Source organism: Oncorhynchus tshawytscha, linkage group LG05, assembly GCF_018296145.1.
Source record: "Oncorhynchus tshawytscha isolate Ot180627B linkage group LG05, Otsh_v2.0, whole genome shotgun sequence".
NCBI lineage: Eukaryota > Metazoa > Chordata > Actinopteri > Salmoniformes > Salmonidae > Oncorhynchus > Oncorhynchus tshawytscha.
The window spans coordinates 42,377,474-42,393,297 of NC_056433.1; the positions used below are offsets into that span (position 1 = coordinate 42,377,474).

Here is a 15,824-nt window from a genome sequence, read left to right on the forward strand (position 1 = left end):
TGTATGAATCTCCCTTGCACCATCTATCTCCATGCCCAGACCCATTGTCGGTCTGTCTGTCTTCCCTGTGGTGCTCCAGGCTCGCTACAGGAAGGAGCAGGCGGTGGCACAGCAGGTGCCCTGGATCCCCCCTGTGGACAACCTGTTGAAGGACACCACTGACGGCTGCGCCCTGGCCACTTTGCTGCACTTCTACTGCCCACAGCTAGTCAAACTGGAAGGTACACTAACTAGACAGCACTAAACTGTATTCTGACCGTGGGGATGGGGGGTGTCTGTGGTTCCCTATCAACACATTACCTTTTTGAGAGGCCTATAGCTGTCTGAGTTATTCAATCACTTAGCCTGAAGGTGTTAAGGGCTCTCCCCTGGCTAGCCTTTCATGTTCCAGGAGGAGTGAGTGAGCCATCCATTAGTGATGAACATCAAGTCTCAACTCACCCTTAATCTCATCAACCATCAATCCACTGATGAAGTGGATGGGATCTCATGTGGACACACACACAAGGCTCAGTACCCCAAATTCAGAGTGATGATTGATTTAAAGGCACTCCATAAGATTCTGTTTTCACATCAAAACGGCTTGATTACCTTCTGGAAAACATCCAGTATTCTCATCCCTGATTGGTCAATCCCATACAAAGAAGGGACAAATACCTTACAAATACCTCCAGAAGCCTTACTCCTAAAGGATATTAACTTTCTGATTCACTTCCAAGAGATTTGTGCATCACTCGTCTCTCAGACCCCCTTTAACCAACTTAGCCAATTATGTGTCCATGTGGCCTGTCCCTGTCAGATATCTGCCTTAAGGAGAGCATGTCACTGGTGGACAGCCTGTACAACCTGCAGCTGGTGCAGGAGTTCTGTCAGAAGCACCTCAACCGCTGCTGCCACTTCAGTCTGGAGGACATGGTCTACGCCTCCTCTTCAGTCAAAGTAAGTCCACAAGGCAAAGTTATGGCTTTTGAAGTGTGTTTTGAAAGAATCTCTGAGGTACAAATGTATTCCCTTTTCACACTATTGTGTCTATACCGTAGTGTTGGCTTGGATATTTTGTTTTCACATGGTCCTTTCCCGCACCGTTCCAGCAACTAGACTGCATGTGTAACCACGCCAGCGCAGTACAGCTCAGCATGGCTTGGCTCAGCTCAGTAGTGTGGAAAAGGTGTTACTGCACACAGAGTTCAGCCAACTCGGTTTGAATTGTTGATTTTTAAAGGGCAGCAAAAGTTTCAGGAGATTTTGCAAAGAAAATAATACATTTGGAAGGAAGATAGTCCAAGAGCAATGGGACAATGGGTAAAACTAGGCATAAGGCTTGGCAGCTACAGTGTGTGCAGCTTTGCCAGAGTTGGTGATTCGTGTATATTCATATTATGTAATACAGCTGGAGAAAGCCTGGTGGAAAATGGGATCTGTCTGAAATGGATTCTGTAAACTCTCTGTCCTCACAAACCACAGATCTGGTTTGTCTGTGCGAGATGTGTCTCTGCTATGTCTGTCCCTCTCTCTTTTGTCTGTATTGCCTTCCCTATTTCTCTCGCTTTCCTCTCTCCTCTCTCCTTCTTTCCTCTCATTATATACCTTTCTCTCATCTCTCTCTTCTACGCTCCTCGCTCTCTCGTTCTCTCTCTCTCTCCATTTTTCACTGGAAGCTATTATATCGGTATGTATTGTATCTATGTGCAGGAAGGATGGACACATAACACTTGGCTTGTGTCTTTGTCTTGGCTCCCAGGCTGTGAATAGTGGGTGTTGGTCACGTGTGTTGTTGCCAATGTTTTAGGACAGTCATAGAAACCGGTGGGAAACAAACATCTCTGCATTCCCCATTTTCTCTATTCTTGTACATTAATGGTTTCACAAGTACTGTACTGAAAACTGATAAATCAAATCAAATCAAATCAAATTTTATTTGTCACATACACATGGTTAGCAGATGTTAATGCGAGTGTTTGTGGTAGAAAAGTGTCATAGTGGAGAAAAGGTGAGTCGGGGCTGAGTTTGTGTGTTTGTGTGCTGCAAACAACAGTGTACCACTGGCCCTGTCTGGGTGTTGAGTATTGGCGTCTACCCAGCTGTCAGTTGTGCTGGTCGTTTCAGTGGGGAAGTGTTGCTAGTAGCTATTAAAGCACACAGTTCACAAGGGGAGGGGGGAATACTAGTGAGTTGGAATCAGCTGTGTCTGACGTGGTCCTTTAAGCAACCCCAGACACACTGGCAGATTCTGAATAAGTCACTTCACAGAAGGCTTAGGAAGGAGATGATTCAGGCTGCGGGTCAGGTAAAACAGAGCCCTGGGGCTGAAGAGGAAAATCAGTCCTACTGCATCTATCATGACACTGACATTGAGTTTATGCTAGCCACAGTAGAAATATAATTATTAGAATTACATTCCCATTCAAGTCAATGTTCTGTGATAGGTGGACCGGCCGCCATATTGAGTGTACCCACGAGTGTTCCAGTCAAATTGCTGTAGTCTGAGAGGCTTGTCCCTTCTCATAATTATATTTCACAACAACCTGTATACTAGCCACTGACAAAAGCCATATATATTATAGATAGTCTCTGTGCACTTCATTTGAACCTCTTCTTAGGGGTTTGAGCTTCTAGTTGCTATTTCTGTTCAGCTTGACCACAAAATCATCCACTCACTCAGCCCAAACCTCTTACTTTTATAATAATTTAAAGATGGAGAGAAAGACACAGTGAGGGAGACACAGAGAGAGACACAGAGAGAGAGAGAGAGAAATCTTATCATTTATGGACATGGGGGACCTGAGACTATGCATATGGCCTCAGACGCACAGGTCTCTGGTCTAATCAGCCCTTTGGCTAATGTAAAGTGATTAATGACATCATAGCCCATGGTAGCCTGTGTGTGGGCACCCACTGAGAGGGGTGGGGTTGCCAGTGTGGTCCCTACTAAACAGATTATCCATTCCAACGCTTTAGCGTCAGATTTGTTTGCACTCAGCACCAATCAGCTCTCATCTCAGACATGGAGTGACACGCTGCAATCTCCAAACCTGGCAACCCACCAGAGAACAGTAAGTTACAGTCAAATCTGACAATCTGGCAACTGGGCGGGGTAATATCAGGCGACAGGGTTGCGGTGTTGTGAGTTGGAGATCAGTAGAAAATCAGGGGCAGAACAGAATGGATGTTTGACTGGCAGTGGTGTTAGGAGAGATAACGCTCACGATCGAATGTGAGATGAAGCAGGTAGACAGACATCTGGAGGGAGCAGACAAGCTTTTGCTATCTGGGCTAGGGGAGACCATTTCTCTTTCTCTTTTATCTATCGTTTCTCTATCAGACTGGGACTGGGAGGACCCCACTCATGCTGCAGCTGAATTGACCTAGAGGAGGTAGGCTACTGTAGCTCACTGCAATGGAAATTGTAGCCTGGTACCAGATCAGTTTGTGCTGTCTTGCAATCTGGTGTTGGTGAGACAGGGGTTGGCAAAACAACATTACCAGATTTGCAACCAGGCTATAAAAATGGTTGTTGTGATTGTTTGCTATACTGTATGTTATATAGATGGAGTTCTAGGATTAACGATGGCTGTGGTGGAGATTCTGTTGAGATGTAGCTATGTGTTGTTTTGAATGATTGAACTTGGTTTACATTTTATTGATCATAGTTATTATGATAATTTACTGTAGTTCAGTTGCTACAGAGTTTGACTTTGGATAATTGTGTTTGTCAGTGTTCCGGCTGGATGGTTGTTTGTCAGTGTTTTGGCTACTGTATAATCTGTCATGACAGATAAAAACATTAAAATGTTATGCCTGTTATGACATAACACCCTGGAATATGAGCAAAGATGATTCCTGTGCTCTGGTTTTGCATCACAGTTTGTTTGGATTGCAGAGATTATTGGCTGTGGTCTGATATGGACACATGCTAACTCGGGGAGCTATGCTCTGCATGACCAAAAACTGCTCACGGTACCAATTATTTTAAATGCAGTGTAGTCACTTTGGGGAGTCACCTCTAGTTAGCTGCTTCTGCTGTCTTGACATACTGTTAAACAACTGAGGGTAAATATTGCTGAAGAGACACACTCACACACACACTAACACACTCACACACATACAGTTGAAGTCGGAAGTTTACATACACCTTAGCCAAATACATTTAAACTCAGTTTTTCACAATTCCTGACATTTAATCAGAGTAAAAATTCCCTGTTTTAGGTGTTAGGATCACTACTTTATTTTGGGAATGTGAAATGTCAGAATAATAGTAGAGAGAAGTATTTATTTCAGCTTGTATTTCTTTCATCACATTCCCAGTGGCTCAGTATTTGGTAGCATTGCCTTTAAAATTGTTTAACTTGGGTCAAATGTTTCAGGTAGGCTTCCACAAGCTTCCCACAATAAGTTGGGTGAATTTTGGCCCATTCCTCCTGACAGAGCTGGTGAGTCAGGTTTCTAGGCCTCCTTGCTTGCACACGCTTTTTCAGTTCTGCACACATTTTCTATAGGATTGTGGTCTGTGAGGGTTTTGTGATGGCCACTCCAATACCTTGACTTTGTTGTCCTTAAGCCATTTTGCCACAACTTTGGAACTATCCTTGGGGTCATTGTCCATTTGGAAGACCCATTTGCGACCAAGATGTTGCTTCAATATATCCACATAATTGTTCTAAATGATGCCATCTATTTTTTAAAGTGCACCAGACCCTCCTGCAGCAAAGCACCCCTACAACATGATGCTGCCACCCCCATGCTTCATGGTTGGGATGGTGTTCTTCGGCTTGCAAGCCTCCCCCTTTTTCCTCCAAACATAACGATGGTCATTATGGCCAAACAGTTCTGTTTTTGTTTCATCAGACCAGAGGACATTTCTCCAAAAGTACAATCTTTGTGCCCATGTGCAGTTGCAAACCGTAGTCTGGCTGTTTTATGGCGGTTTTGGAGCAGTGGCTTCTTCCTTGCTGAGCAGCATTTCAGGTTATGCCAATATAGGACTCGTTTGACTGTGGATATAGATATTTTTGTACCTGTTTCCTCCAGCATCTTCACAAGGTCCTTTGCTGTTGTTCTGGGATTGATTTACACTTTTCACACCGAAGTACGTTCATCTCTAGGAGACAGAATGCGTCTCCTTCCTGAGCGGTATGACGGCTATGTGGTCCCATGGTATTTATACTTGTGTAATATTGTTTGTACAGATGAACGTAGTATCTTCAGGCATTTGGAAATTGTTCCCAAGGATGAACCAGACTTGTGCAGGTCTCCAATTTTTTTTCTGAGGTCTTGGCTGATTTCTTTTGATTTTCCCATGATGTCAAGCAAAGAGGCACTGAGTTTGAAGGTAGGCCTTGAAATACATCCACAGGTACACCTCCAATTGACTCAAATGATGTCAATCAGAAAGCCATGACATCATTTTCTGGAATTTTCCAATCTGTTTAAAGGCACAGTCAACTTACTGTATGTAAACTTCTGACCCCACTGGAATTGTGATACAGTGAATTAAAAGTTTAATAATTTGTTTGTAAACAATTGTTGGAAAAATGACTTGTGTCAAACACAAAGTAGATGTCCTAACCGACCTACCAAAACTATAGTTTGTTAACAAGAAATTTGTGGAGTGGTTGAAAAACAAGTTTTAATAACTCCAACCTAAGTGTATGTAAACTTATGACTTCAACTGTAGATGCACACACACACACTGCTTTTGCACCGATTAAGGGAATGTTCCTTTTGTTAAAAATTGTGTTGCTGACCTGATGAACACTGCATATACTCAAGGTCATATCAGAACACGTGTGTGTGCCCGCCTCCTTGGGGAACCCTGGGTGATGTTCATCAGGGCAAATCGTAGCAAAACATTTTGCAACTGAAAATGGAAATAAGCATTTCTTACTGGACAAGTCAAGATAGTCCCTTCCTGTTGCAGTGTGTTTTCTTGGCTAATGAGTATGACTTTGGGCTAAGTGTCAGTGGATGAGGATGGTAACAAAGGAATAACAATAACACACCATGATTGGTCATGAGGATGTGGCCATCGTTCATTTTCCCATCTATCTAAATGTGTACTAGGCATATATCACATTCCTTTTCTGGGACTTGTTGATTGTGTTTTATCATAATTCATAAGTGTCATCAATCAATATTTTTGACAGCACCTCTTTGAATATATTTTCGTTCCTGTTCTTTCTGACCTGGTTTCTGACCAGGGCATGAGTTGCAATGGTGTATCAATCCGATTATAAGGATAGCAAGGGAAAGGAAGAAAGGTTTTCCCCTCTTTGTGTACAGGCGATCTGGCCAAACAGGTCCTTGTGGGTCAACCCTATTCATTGGTTCTGTGACCATGTCGAGAGGAGCAGAAACTAGGCAAATGGTTTTCTTTTCACGCACAGGCACATTCAAGTACCAACAGTACCACATACCACTATGTAAATGATATATTAACTAAAGGGATCTGGCTGTGTACTGTAAAATATTGTGACACCTTGGGAAATGTGTAACAGCTCCTCTGTTTTGAGGGTTATTAAATTGATGGGGGAAACACTGTATAAACAAGGTAAGCGAAGTGACTAAATTAGCTCACTCTTTACTCTAACCAGTTGGGTTCTCTTTGGTCTATGAAGGTTTTCGTAAAGAAAATGTCAATGTATTTAATTGACTGATCTCAAGTAAGTATTTATGATGTGTATAATAGTTTGTCTTTTTGAAGTTAACAGAGACATCTTGTGGAAGCTCAGGTATACTGCATTTGACAGTTTTGAACCGTTACGTTTTTCTACAAGAGTTCATGTTGCAGTGGTCTTTTGGTGTGTAATGTTTATGTTGCAGTCCTGTTTCTATTAACCTTAGCTTTACCACCACATCCTGTCTGTTTTTGTCTTTTCCAGAATAACTACCTTGTGTTCATGGCCGAGCTGTTCTGGTGGTTTGAAGTGGTTAAGCCCTCCTTTGTACAACCAAGAGTTCTGGACACAGAAGGAAAGCAGTTTTTTGTACTTCAGAACTGTTTTGTATTTTTGTAAACTTCAGACATTCAGATAAAATAATTCCTGTTCTATTTAATGGTTTTAAAAGCCCAATACAGTCAAAATATATTGTTTCCCTCTGTTTTATATCATATTCTGCAACAGCTGATGAAACTATTACTGTAAAAGTGTGAAACAATTTTATCAGTGTTATTTCCTGATAGTTGCTGGTTGAAAATACAATCTACACTGGACCTTCTAATCAGCAGGTTTGCATGGGCAGGAGTTTTGGCTTTATATGGTGACATCACAGTAAATGCAGTAAATGAGTTAATAGACCAATAATAACGAGATTTCCAAACCTCTCTGCCAATAACAGCTAGTTTTCAGTTTTCCCCTCCCCACTCAGACCACTCCCAGACAGTCCTAGCAAGATATTTTTTGTTGTTGCTGAAAAGCAGTTTTTGCCCATTTTAATGGAAATCTACTACAGTAAGGTACTTAATTGTTACCCATAAATGATTTGATATTGATATAACAACAGCTCTATTGGGCTTTTAATGAAAGTAATGTGTTTGTGTTTGGTTTTTAGAGCCAGCCCTCACATCGTTGAGGAACATGCCCTCTGTTCCCATCTCCAATGTCACCAAGACGAGCTTCATGGAGAGACCGCCCAGCCCAGAACGACCCAGGTACTATTTCTTATTAATTTATGGTCCTGTTTGGCTAAGTTGGTACTTCATGTTCGATTCACACTGGGGGCACCCATTCGAAAATGTATGCACGCATATATATTTTAGGGGAGCAAAAGTATTTGGACAAATTCACTTATATGTGTATTAATGTAGTAAAAATTTAGTATTTGGTCCAGATTCATAGCATGCAATGACTACATCAAGCTTGTGACTCTACAAATTTGTTGGATGCATTTGCTGTTGGTTTTGATTGTGTTTCAGATCATTTTGTGCCCAATGGAAAATCATTTTTATTGTAAATAAGAATAGAATTATGTTTCTAAACACTTCTACAGGAATGTGAATGCTACCATAATTACGGGTAATCCTAAATGAATTGTGAATAATGATGAGTGAGAAAGTTACAGATGTACAAATATCATACTCCAACAAATGCTAACCTCCCCTGTTATTGTAAGAATGGCTCTTTCTACCTCCTCCCCCTCGCAATTTATCAGCTAGCTGAAAAATTGACATTTTCTTCTTCTTCCCCCGAATCGAACCGGGTCTGGATCTGACCAGGTCTATATGGAACAAGACTCGTTGGAACTGAATCTCTATAATACTTTTTTTTTGTAAATGTAATCCATTTACAGTCTTGTCCAATCGCTGCAACTCCCATACGGTGTCGGGAGAGGCGAAAGTCGAGAGCAATGCGTCCTCCGCACTGCTTCTTGACACACTGCTCGCTTAACGTGGAAGTCAGCCGCACCAATGTGTTGGAGGAAACACTGTACAACTGACAAGCAAAGTCAGCGTGCATGCGCCCGGCCTGCCACAGGAGTCACTAGAGTGCGATGGGACAAGGACATCCCGGCCCGGCAAAACCCGCCCCTAACCCGGACAGCGCTGGGCCAAAGAGGTTAAGCAAACCCATCTGGAATGTATTAAGTAGTCTGGGGTGGGCGCATACTGTACATACAGCGCTCAAGCTATGGTGCCAAGCTTAAAAAAAGACCCCGTTCCACAATCTCACAACAGAGGTGATAATGTCTTGGTCATCTGGAAACCTGCATGTTTTAACTTTTGTAGGCGTTCGTGATTGACAATATTATTATGTATTTTTTTCACCCCCTCTAGCCTGCCTCTCCAACCACAACCTAGGAACTCAGGTAACTTGATCACTAGAAGTTTTGGCTTCTACCAATTGATCATTAAACAGATTAAAGTATAATAACAATTGATGGATCTAATATGAGATGCATATTCTCATCCAGGTGAAATAAAGAGATCAACCTCAATGTCCTTTGTGGATGGCTGTGTAGGAACTTGGCCCAAGGAGAAAAGGTTAGTATCATGGAGCAAGTCAATTAATGACTTGTAGCAGACAAAATACAATTATTGTTTGGTACAACAAAAAAGTGCAATTCTAATAGCATTTGACTGATTGACTGGCTGTTTGTTTTTGCCAGGTCTGGGCCTTACGGTGTATCCTTCGACATCCCTTTTGACAAAGAGGACACCGCCCAGACATCCACTCCCCCCGGCCGTAGCATGACTCGCTCTGCCAGCACAGAGGGCTTCAAGGTTCAACAGATGCCCCGGGGCATGAAGAGGAACCTGTCCTTCCAGCCCATCAACGGGCAGGGAACGGGCATCGAGGAGGAGGGCCGCCTGGACAACCTGGCAGGGCCCGATCTGCCCAGACAGCCTGGCAGGCCTGAACCCCCTGGAGGCCCACTGAGGTTCCCCAACGGTGGCTCAAACCTGGACAGGCACGGAAATGGCATCGCCACCCCCAGCATGGAGGAAGCCCTTCAGATAATCCACAACTCCGGTAGGCAGGCCCCACAGCGCCCTCTGACAGAGGGCATCAAAAATGGGTTCTTCCTGCACAGTCCAAACCAGGGCAGAGGAGGTGGTGAAGTTGGCCTGGATCCTAATGCTCGACCGGAGAAGAGGGACCTGGACTCGTTGAGCACCACAGACACTACGGAGGTGGACACGGGCATCCACGTGAGGACCGAGGACATCGCTGAGACCCTGGATGAGGACTCATCGCTGAGGGAAGCTCTGAGCATGGAGCTGGACATGGATACGCCCAGCCCCTGCCCCAGCAGCTCCGGCTACGCCAAATCTCCCTCCACCAGCGCCGGCACCAAGATGACCAGCTTTGCCGAGCAGAAGTTCCGGAAGCTCAGTGTCCCCGACTCGGGGGGAAGAAGCAGCAGCAGCGGGGGCGGCAGCTCCCTCAAGACCACCCCCGAGGGCTCAGAACTGGGCCTCCCGTTGTCTGTCTCCTGGGCACCCACTCCGGAACACAGCCCCGTGCATCAACAGATTGCGCCTCTCACCCAAGACACTCCAACTGGGCCAGCCCAGGCCCCTCTCCCTAGCGACCCGGCCCAGGCCATGGCGACAGAGATGGTGGAGCTGCGCATGCGCCTGGAGGAGAAGCGAAAAGCCATTGAGGCGCAGAAGAAGAAGGTGGAGGCCGCATTCACTCGCCACCGCCAGAGGATGGGCCGCTCCATCTTCCTGGACGTGGTCAAGAGGAAGGGTGACGGCGCCTCAGGGGTAGGAGGACAGGAGGAAGGGGGGAAGACGACAACGGAAGATGAGAGGAAAACAGGGAGGAGCAAAGCGGACACGCCCGACGGGGCTGAGCAGGGGCAGGGACTCTCTGGGGCCCGCTGGCTGAAATCCTCCTCCGGAGGAGGAGGAGGAGAAGAGGGAGGACAAGGTCCCGCCGGAGGTCAAGGACCCGGTGAGGTGGATCTAGCTGAATACACACGCTCCATCGAGAAGCTGAACCACTCGTTGGGCTTCCTGCAGACAGAGATGCAGCGCCTGGCCCAACAACAGGAGGTCATCATGGCTATGAGAGAACAAAAGCAACAACAGGCCTGGGTCATCCCCCCTCCCCAGACCTCGCCACAGAAATACGCCCGCGCCTCCACCCGCTCCTCCGGCTCACCCTCTCCGGCCGACTCACCCCGCTCCGCCCACCGCTCGCCCACGAGCATCAAGAGGAAGTCGGCCTCCTTTCACTCACGGAACCCCCGCACACCGCGCCCCAGTGAGCTCAAGCTGGCCCCCTATAACCGCTGCCTGACAGCACCCCAGTCTGTGGACAGCCTCCCCCGCCTGCGCCGGTTCTCCCCATTCCAGCCCATGGCCTTTGCCTACATGGGGGAGAAACCCGCCGGTCAAACCACAGAGACAGAGGACAAGGATAGGGACAGGGACACAGAACCGCTGCTATCCCCAGAGACAGCGGCAGGTAGTGCCTCTTCTCCCTCCTCCCCAGCCAAAGACAAGCAGAAAAGACAAGAAGGGACCCGAGAGATTGCCAAGAAGGATGAAGCAGAGGAACATGAGGAGATGAGAGTAGAGGAGAAGAAGCAGGTGAAAATGGATGAGCTCAAACCCATAATAGTGTCGACTGTATCTGAAGTGCTGGCCCAGCCAGTGAAAGAGACCTTTACGGTCACCCCCACCGAGACCCCCCTTATCTCAGACCTCTTTGGCGGGGCAAGAAGCAACCTGATTGAGGTGCCTCTGTATGTGTTCAAGCCTCTTGAGGGAGAAGGCATGGAGGAGAGTGGAGACATGGAGGGGATCTATGGCGATGACGAGAAAATGTCCTGTGGCTTTTTCTTTAAGGTAGGAAGTTAAAGATACATGATAGAAGTTTTTTTGCTAATAGTTGTGAGCTAATTTTGACACAATATTTCTGTCTAGAACCCTTTTGGCTCAAGAGTATCCCCAGAGGCAAACGTTCTGTACAATTTAAAGATCCCGAACAATCATTCTGATTCTCATGTAAAATAGCATTTTGAGTGACTAAAACATCACCCATAATATTTCTTCCCGATATATAAATACTCAACATTTTTAGAAAAAGTACTTTTTCTCTCATGTCAAACTACCGGGAAGTCTGAAAAGACAGTGGGCGGGGAGCTATTAGACTGAGTAGGCGGGGAGCTTACCTTGACTGACGGTTCTTTGAAAATACCTATACTTCCGTTCAAAAGTTTGGGGTCACTTAGAAATGTCCTTGTTTTTTAAAGAAAAGCAACATTTTTGTCCATTAAAACAACATCAAATTGATAAGAAATACAGGGTAGACATTGTTAATGTGGTAAATGATTATTGTAGCTGGAAACGGCAGATTGTTTATAGAATATCTACATAGGCGCCCATTATCAGCAACCATCACTCCTGTGTTCCAATGGCACGTTGTGTTAGCTAATCCAAGTTTATCATTTTAAAAGGCTAATTGATCATTAGAAAACCCTTTTGCAATTATGTTAGCACAGCTGAAAACTGTGGTGCTGATTAAATAAGCAATAAAACTGGCCTTCTTTAGACTAGTTGAGTATCTGGAGCATCAGCATTTGTGGGTTCGATTACAGGCTCAAAATGGCCAGAAACAAAGAACTTTCTTCTGAAAATCGTCAGTATATTCTTGTTCTGCGAAATGAAGGCTATTCCATGCGAGAAATTTTCAAGAAACTGAAGATCTCGTACAACGCTGTGGATTACTCCCTTCACAGAACAGTGCAAACTGGCTCTAACCAGAATAGAAAGAATGGGAGGCCCCGGTGCACAACTGAGCAAGAGGACATTAGTGTCTAGTTTGAGAAACAGACACATCACAAGTCATGGCAGCTTCATTAAATAGTACCAGCAAAACACCAGTCTTAACGTCAACAGTGAAGAGGCGACTCCAGGATGCTGGTCTTCTAGGCAGAGTTGCAAAGAAAAAGCCATATCTCAGACTGGCCAATAAAAAGAAAAGATTAAGATGGCCAAAAGAACAGACACTGGGACAGAGGAACTGTTGATGTTGCTGTTGATGTTGAGACTGGTGTTTTGCTGGTACTATTTAATGAAGCTGCCAGTTGAGTACATGTGAGGCGTCTGTTTCTCAAACTAGACACTATAATGTACTTGTCCTTTTGCTCAGTTGTGCACCGGGCCTCCCACTCCTCTTTCTATTCTGGTTAGAGCCAGGGAAGGGAGTAGTACACAGCGTTGTAACGAGATCTTCAGTTTCTTGGCAATTTCTCGCATGGAGTAGTCTTCATTTCTCAGAACAACAAGTTGACAAGTTTCAGAAAAAAGGTCTTTGTTTCTAGCCATTTTGAGCCTGTAATCGAAAAAAAAGAAGCTATTGCGATTATGTTGAAATATGTTTGGTAAATAAAAATAGACATGGTAGTGGTAATATTTCATTCAGTACAGCAATTTTAAGGCGGCTTAACCCGGTGTAAGTTGTTCCAAGAGACCACTTTTTTGACTGTTCGGGACCTTTTTATGTTTGGGAATAATCTCCAAAACAATAACTGTTACATTAGTGTGTAAATGTCAGATTCTGGATATTTGGCCGCCAAAAATGACTATTTTCTAATGTAATTGAAAAAGCCTGTGCTTTGTTTTTTGGAAGGAAATACTCTGTTTATAATATGAGATGAATGATTTTTTAAATAGGTCAAGCCGAGGACAACTTGGTCTTTCCTGTTCTGGGGAGGGTATCTAGCTAGCTACAGTTGTCTGTGCCTTTATCTAGGTCAGGAAACTGGAGCTTGTGAATAATTCAGATGCAGCTGCTGAGAAGTGGGTTCATAGAGATGTTGAGCTCGTTGTAGGATAGTTGTGATGAGGTTCACATGCAATTTTCAGCTTTCAGATCAAATGATCAGATTTTGCACATGGTATTGGATCTTGTGTGCCATAGTAAGAAATAGTCGTCAGTAGAGGCGTATTGCTATTAGAGAGAGCATCGCTCCCAGTTTAGTTGCAATTACTTAGGAAATACACCCAGCAAGGGGCCTCTGCCTAGGGCGGCCTACTCTTAGACTAAAAAGCATGTTCAATCTCCATTGAAAGTGCTAGCATGTTCAGCGAAAAGTCTCCACTAAAACTGCTTTCAAGTCCTGAGTGGTAGGTATAATCTTGGTCTGTGCAGCTGCCCCTTTAAATGTACCAGAAGAAATAACATCTCACATTAACCAGGGAAGTCCTGAGAGTTCCTGTAACTGTACACCACTGGTTATGAAAGAACACCACTGACTGTGTGTACCTGTCCCCAGGATGACGGTAAGGGGGAGAACAACATGGCTCAGAAGAGGGCTGCTCTCGTGGAGAAGAGGCTGAGGAGGGAGAAGGAGACGCAGCAGAAGAAGCTGCAGCAGGAGGCGGAGCTAGAGCAGAAGAAGGAGGAGGCACGGTCTGTATTCCCTTCCACTACAATCATGCACAAGCATGCACATATTCACACCCACATACAAAGACTCACACGTGAGCTGTTTTTAAAGCCCCTCACACATAGTATCATGTTGTTTGACGTTAGTCAATCAAATTGTATTTGTCAAAGTACATCAATCAATCAATCAAATGTATTTATAAAGCCCTTCTTACATCAGCTGATGTCACAAAGTGCTGTACAGAAACCCAGCCTAAAACCCCAAACAGCAAGCAATGCAGGTGTAGAAGCATGAAATGCTAATGCAATTGATCAAAGTACATTACTACTGATTGTCTGGTAATGTGCATCAATCAATATTCAAATACTTTGATCAATTGCATACCATTGTCTATGTATGATTGTGTCCCGGTCATAGTTTTACATGTTCTTGATTATTGGTCATCATCTATTTCTTCTTTCAGAGTGAAAGCAGAGGAGGAGCACGTGAGGAAGGAGGAGGAGAAGGCCCGCCGGGAGTTCATCAAGCAAGAGTACATGAGGAGGAAGCAGCTCAAGCTCATGGAGGACATGGACACAGTGATGCAGCCGCGGCTGGCCGGCTCCAAACAGAGGAGAGCCCGGCCCAAGTCCATCCACCGGGACAGCATGGACTCCCCCAGAACCCCGACCAGGGTGGCAGGTAACCATGGAGACAGCCACTCTCAGGGCTCACCGTCGGTGTCGTGTTGGTGTGACGTGTCTGCCCAAATGCCACCCATCTGGCACCACAGCTAGCTTTGTGCCATCTGCAATAAAACACTGTTTCTCTGCAGCTCAGTGTGGCTTCTTATGGTAGACTAGAGAGTGTACTAGTTCTGGTTGAGATCTGCATGCCAACTAGTACTATTAAGAAATTGCTTCATTATGAAAGCAACTTCTTTTCAATTCAGTAGCTAACCCTGCCTGATTTCTTAACTGCTTTGCCAAACCAATTCAACCAATTTGATCTTGTAATGTAATGTAATGTGAGGCTTGAATCGATCTCTGATAATCTGGCAAGGACATCTCATTATGCTATGTGGGACTCTGTATGGTTTCCATGGCATCCATCGTCATTCTTTGACTACGAAAGTGAACTCAAAATCAAAATCCTGCCAAATTTAAGGAGCCATACAGCTACATGTGTGTGTTTGTAAACATCAAATGATGCTGCAGATAGCTGTGACAAGGTGGGCACAAAATACTGTGGACGGACTGTGTTGTGATCGTGGTGTAACGGTGTTGTCCCATCTTGTGCAAAACTTGTTTCACATCCAGGTTCACGACCTCGTGTTTTTTCAGTCTCCAGCTTGTCTCTGGCCTCGCTCAACCTGGGAGACAGTGAGAGTGTGCACTCTGAGAAGAGAACACCAAGGTGAGATTCCTTTATATTAACAGTATATGAAACACATTTCTGCATATTCCTAGTTGAATTTCCTCTTAGCATTTATTCTACTTTAAGGGGTGAATCCTAACTTTGACTTAAGTTTCATTTTCACTTAGTCATGCATTGATGTCAATGGGACAAGTGAAAATTCTACCTAAGTTAAAGTTTGAAAAATGTCCCAAAATGTTTATTCATACTTTGTTTCATTGAACTTGAGTATCACTTCTGACCTGCTTTTTAACCCTCTCTCTAGCCAACGGCTTTCAACCTAACATTTCTGTATTCTCTACACTCTTTTTTCCTACCTACTCTCTTTGACCACTAATGTTTTGGAACTGTCAGAAGTGCTAGCTTACATTCTGGCAGCCTGTGCTTCTTTCTGAGCTCTCCTAAACTGAGAAGGAGAAGGTTAGTTCCTGTGTAGTAGTTTAACTCTGAATCCACCTCACTGTCCCAGCTTCTGTAGCATAAGAATGAGAGTCCTTATGGGAATTCTTAAGACACTGGGCCAATACCAAGTCAAGGGTCCTGTTCATTAGGACACGCAAAGGAAAACATTTTGTAAAAGAAAACTA

The 15,824-nt window shown here is 44.5% G+C and overlaps 1 protein-coding gene across 7 annotated transcripts in view; it reads left to right on the forward strand.

The window, feature by feature from the left end:
• LOC112236743 (calmodulin-regulated spectrin-associated protein 2) overlaps positions 1–15,824 on the forward strand; it is an 81,614-nt gene that overhangs the window by 58,829 nt on the left and 6,961 nt on the right. For 2 of the 7 annotated variants that reach the window (XM_024405346.1, XM_024405348.1), the window contains 11 exons: positions 80–221; positions 800–939; positions 6,879–6,969; positions 7,549–7,648; positions 8,771–8,802; positions 8,908–8,977; positions 9,103–11,296; positions 13,729–13,865; positions 14,306–14,523; positions 15,141–15,237; positions 15,592–15,657. In XM_024405346.1, the coding sequence (XP_024261114.1) occupies positions 80–221; positions 800–939; positions 6,879–6,969; positions 7,549–7,648; positions 8,771–8,802; positions 8,908–8,977; positions 9,103–11,296; positions 13,729–13,865; positions 14,306–14,523; positions 15,141–15,237; positions 15,592–15,657 (3,287 nt within the window). The remainder of the gene's footprint in view (positions 1–79; positions 222–799; positions 940–6,878; positions 6,970–7,548; positions 7,649–8,770; positions 8,803–8,907; positions 8,978–9,102; positions 11,297–13,728; positions 13,866–14,305; positions 14,524–15,140; positions 15,238–15,591; positions 15,658–15,824) is intronic. The other 5 variants (XM_024405349.1, XM_024405351.1, XM_024405350.1 and 2 more) reach the window with 3 other exon arrangements.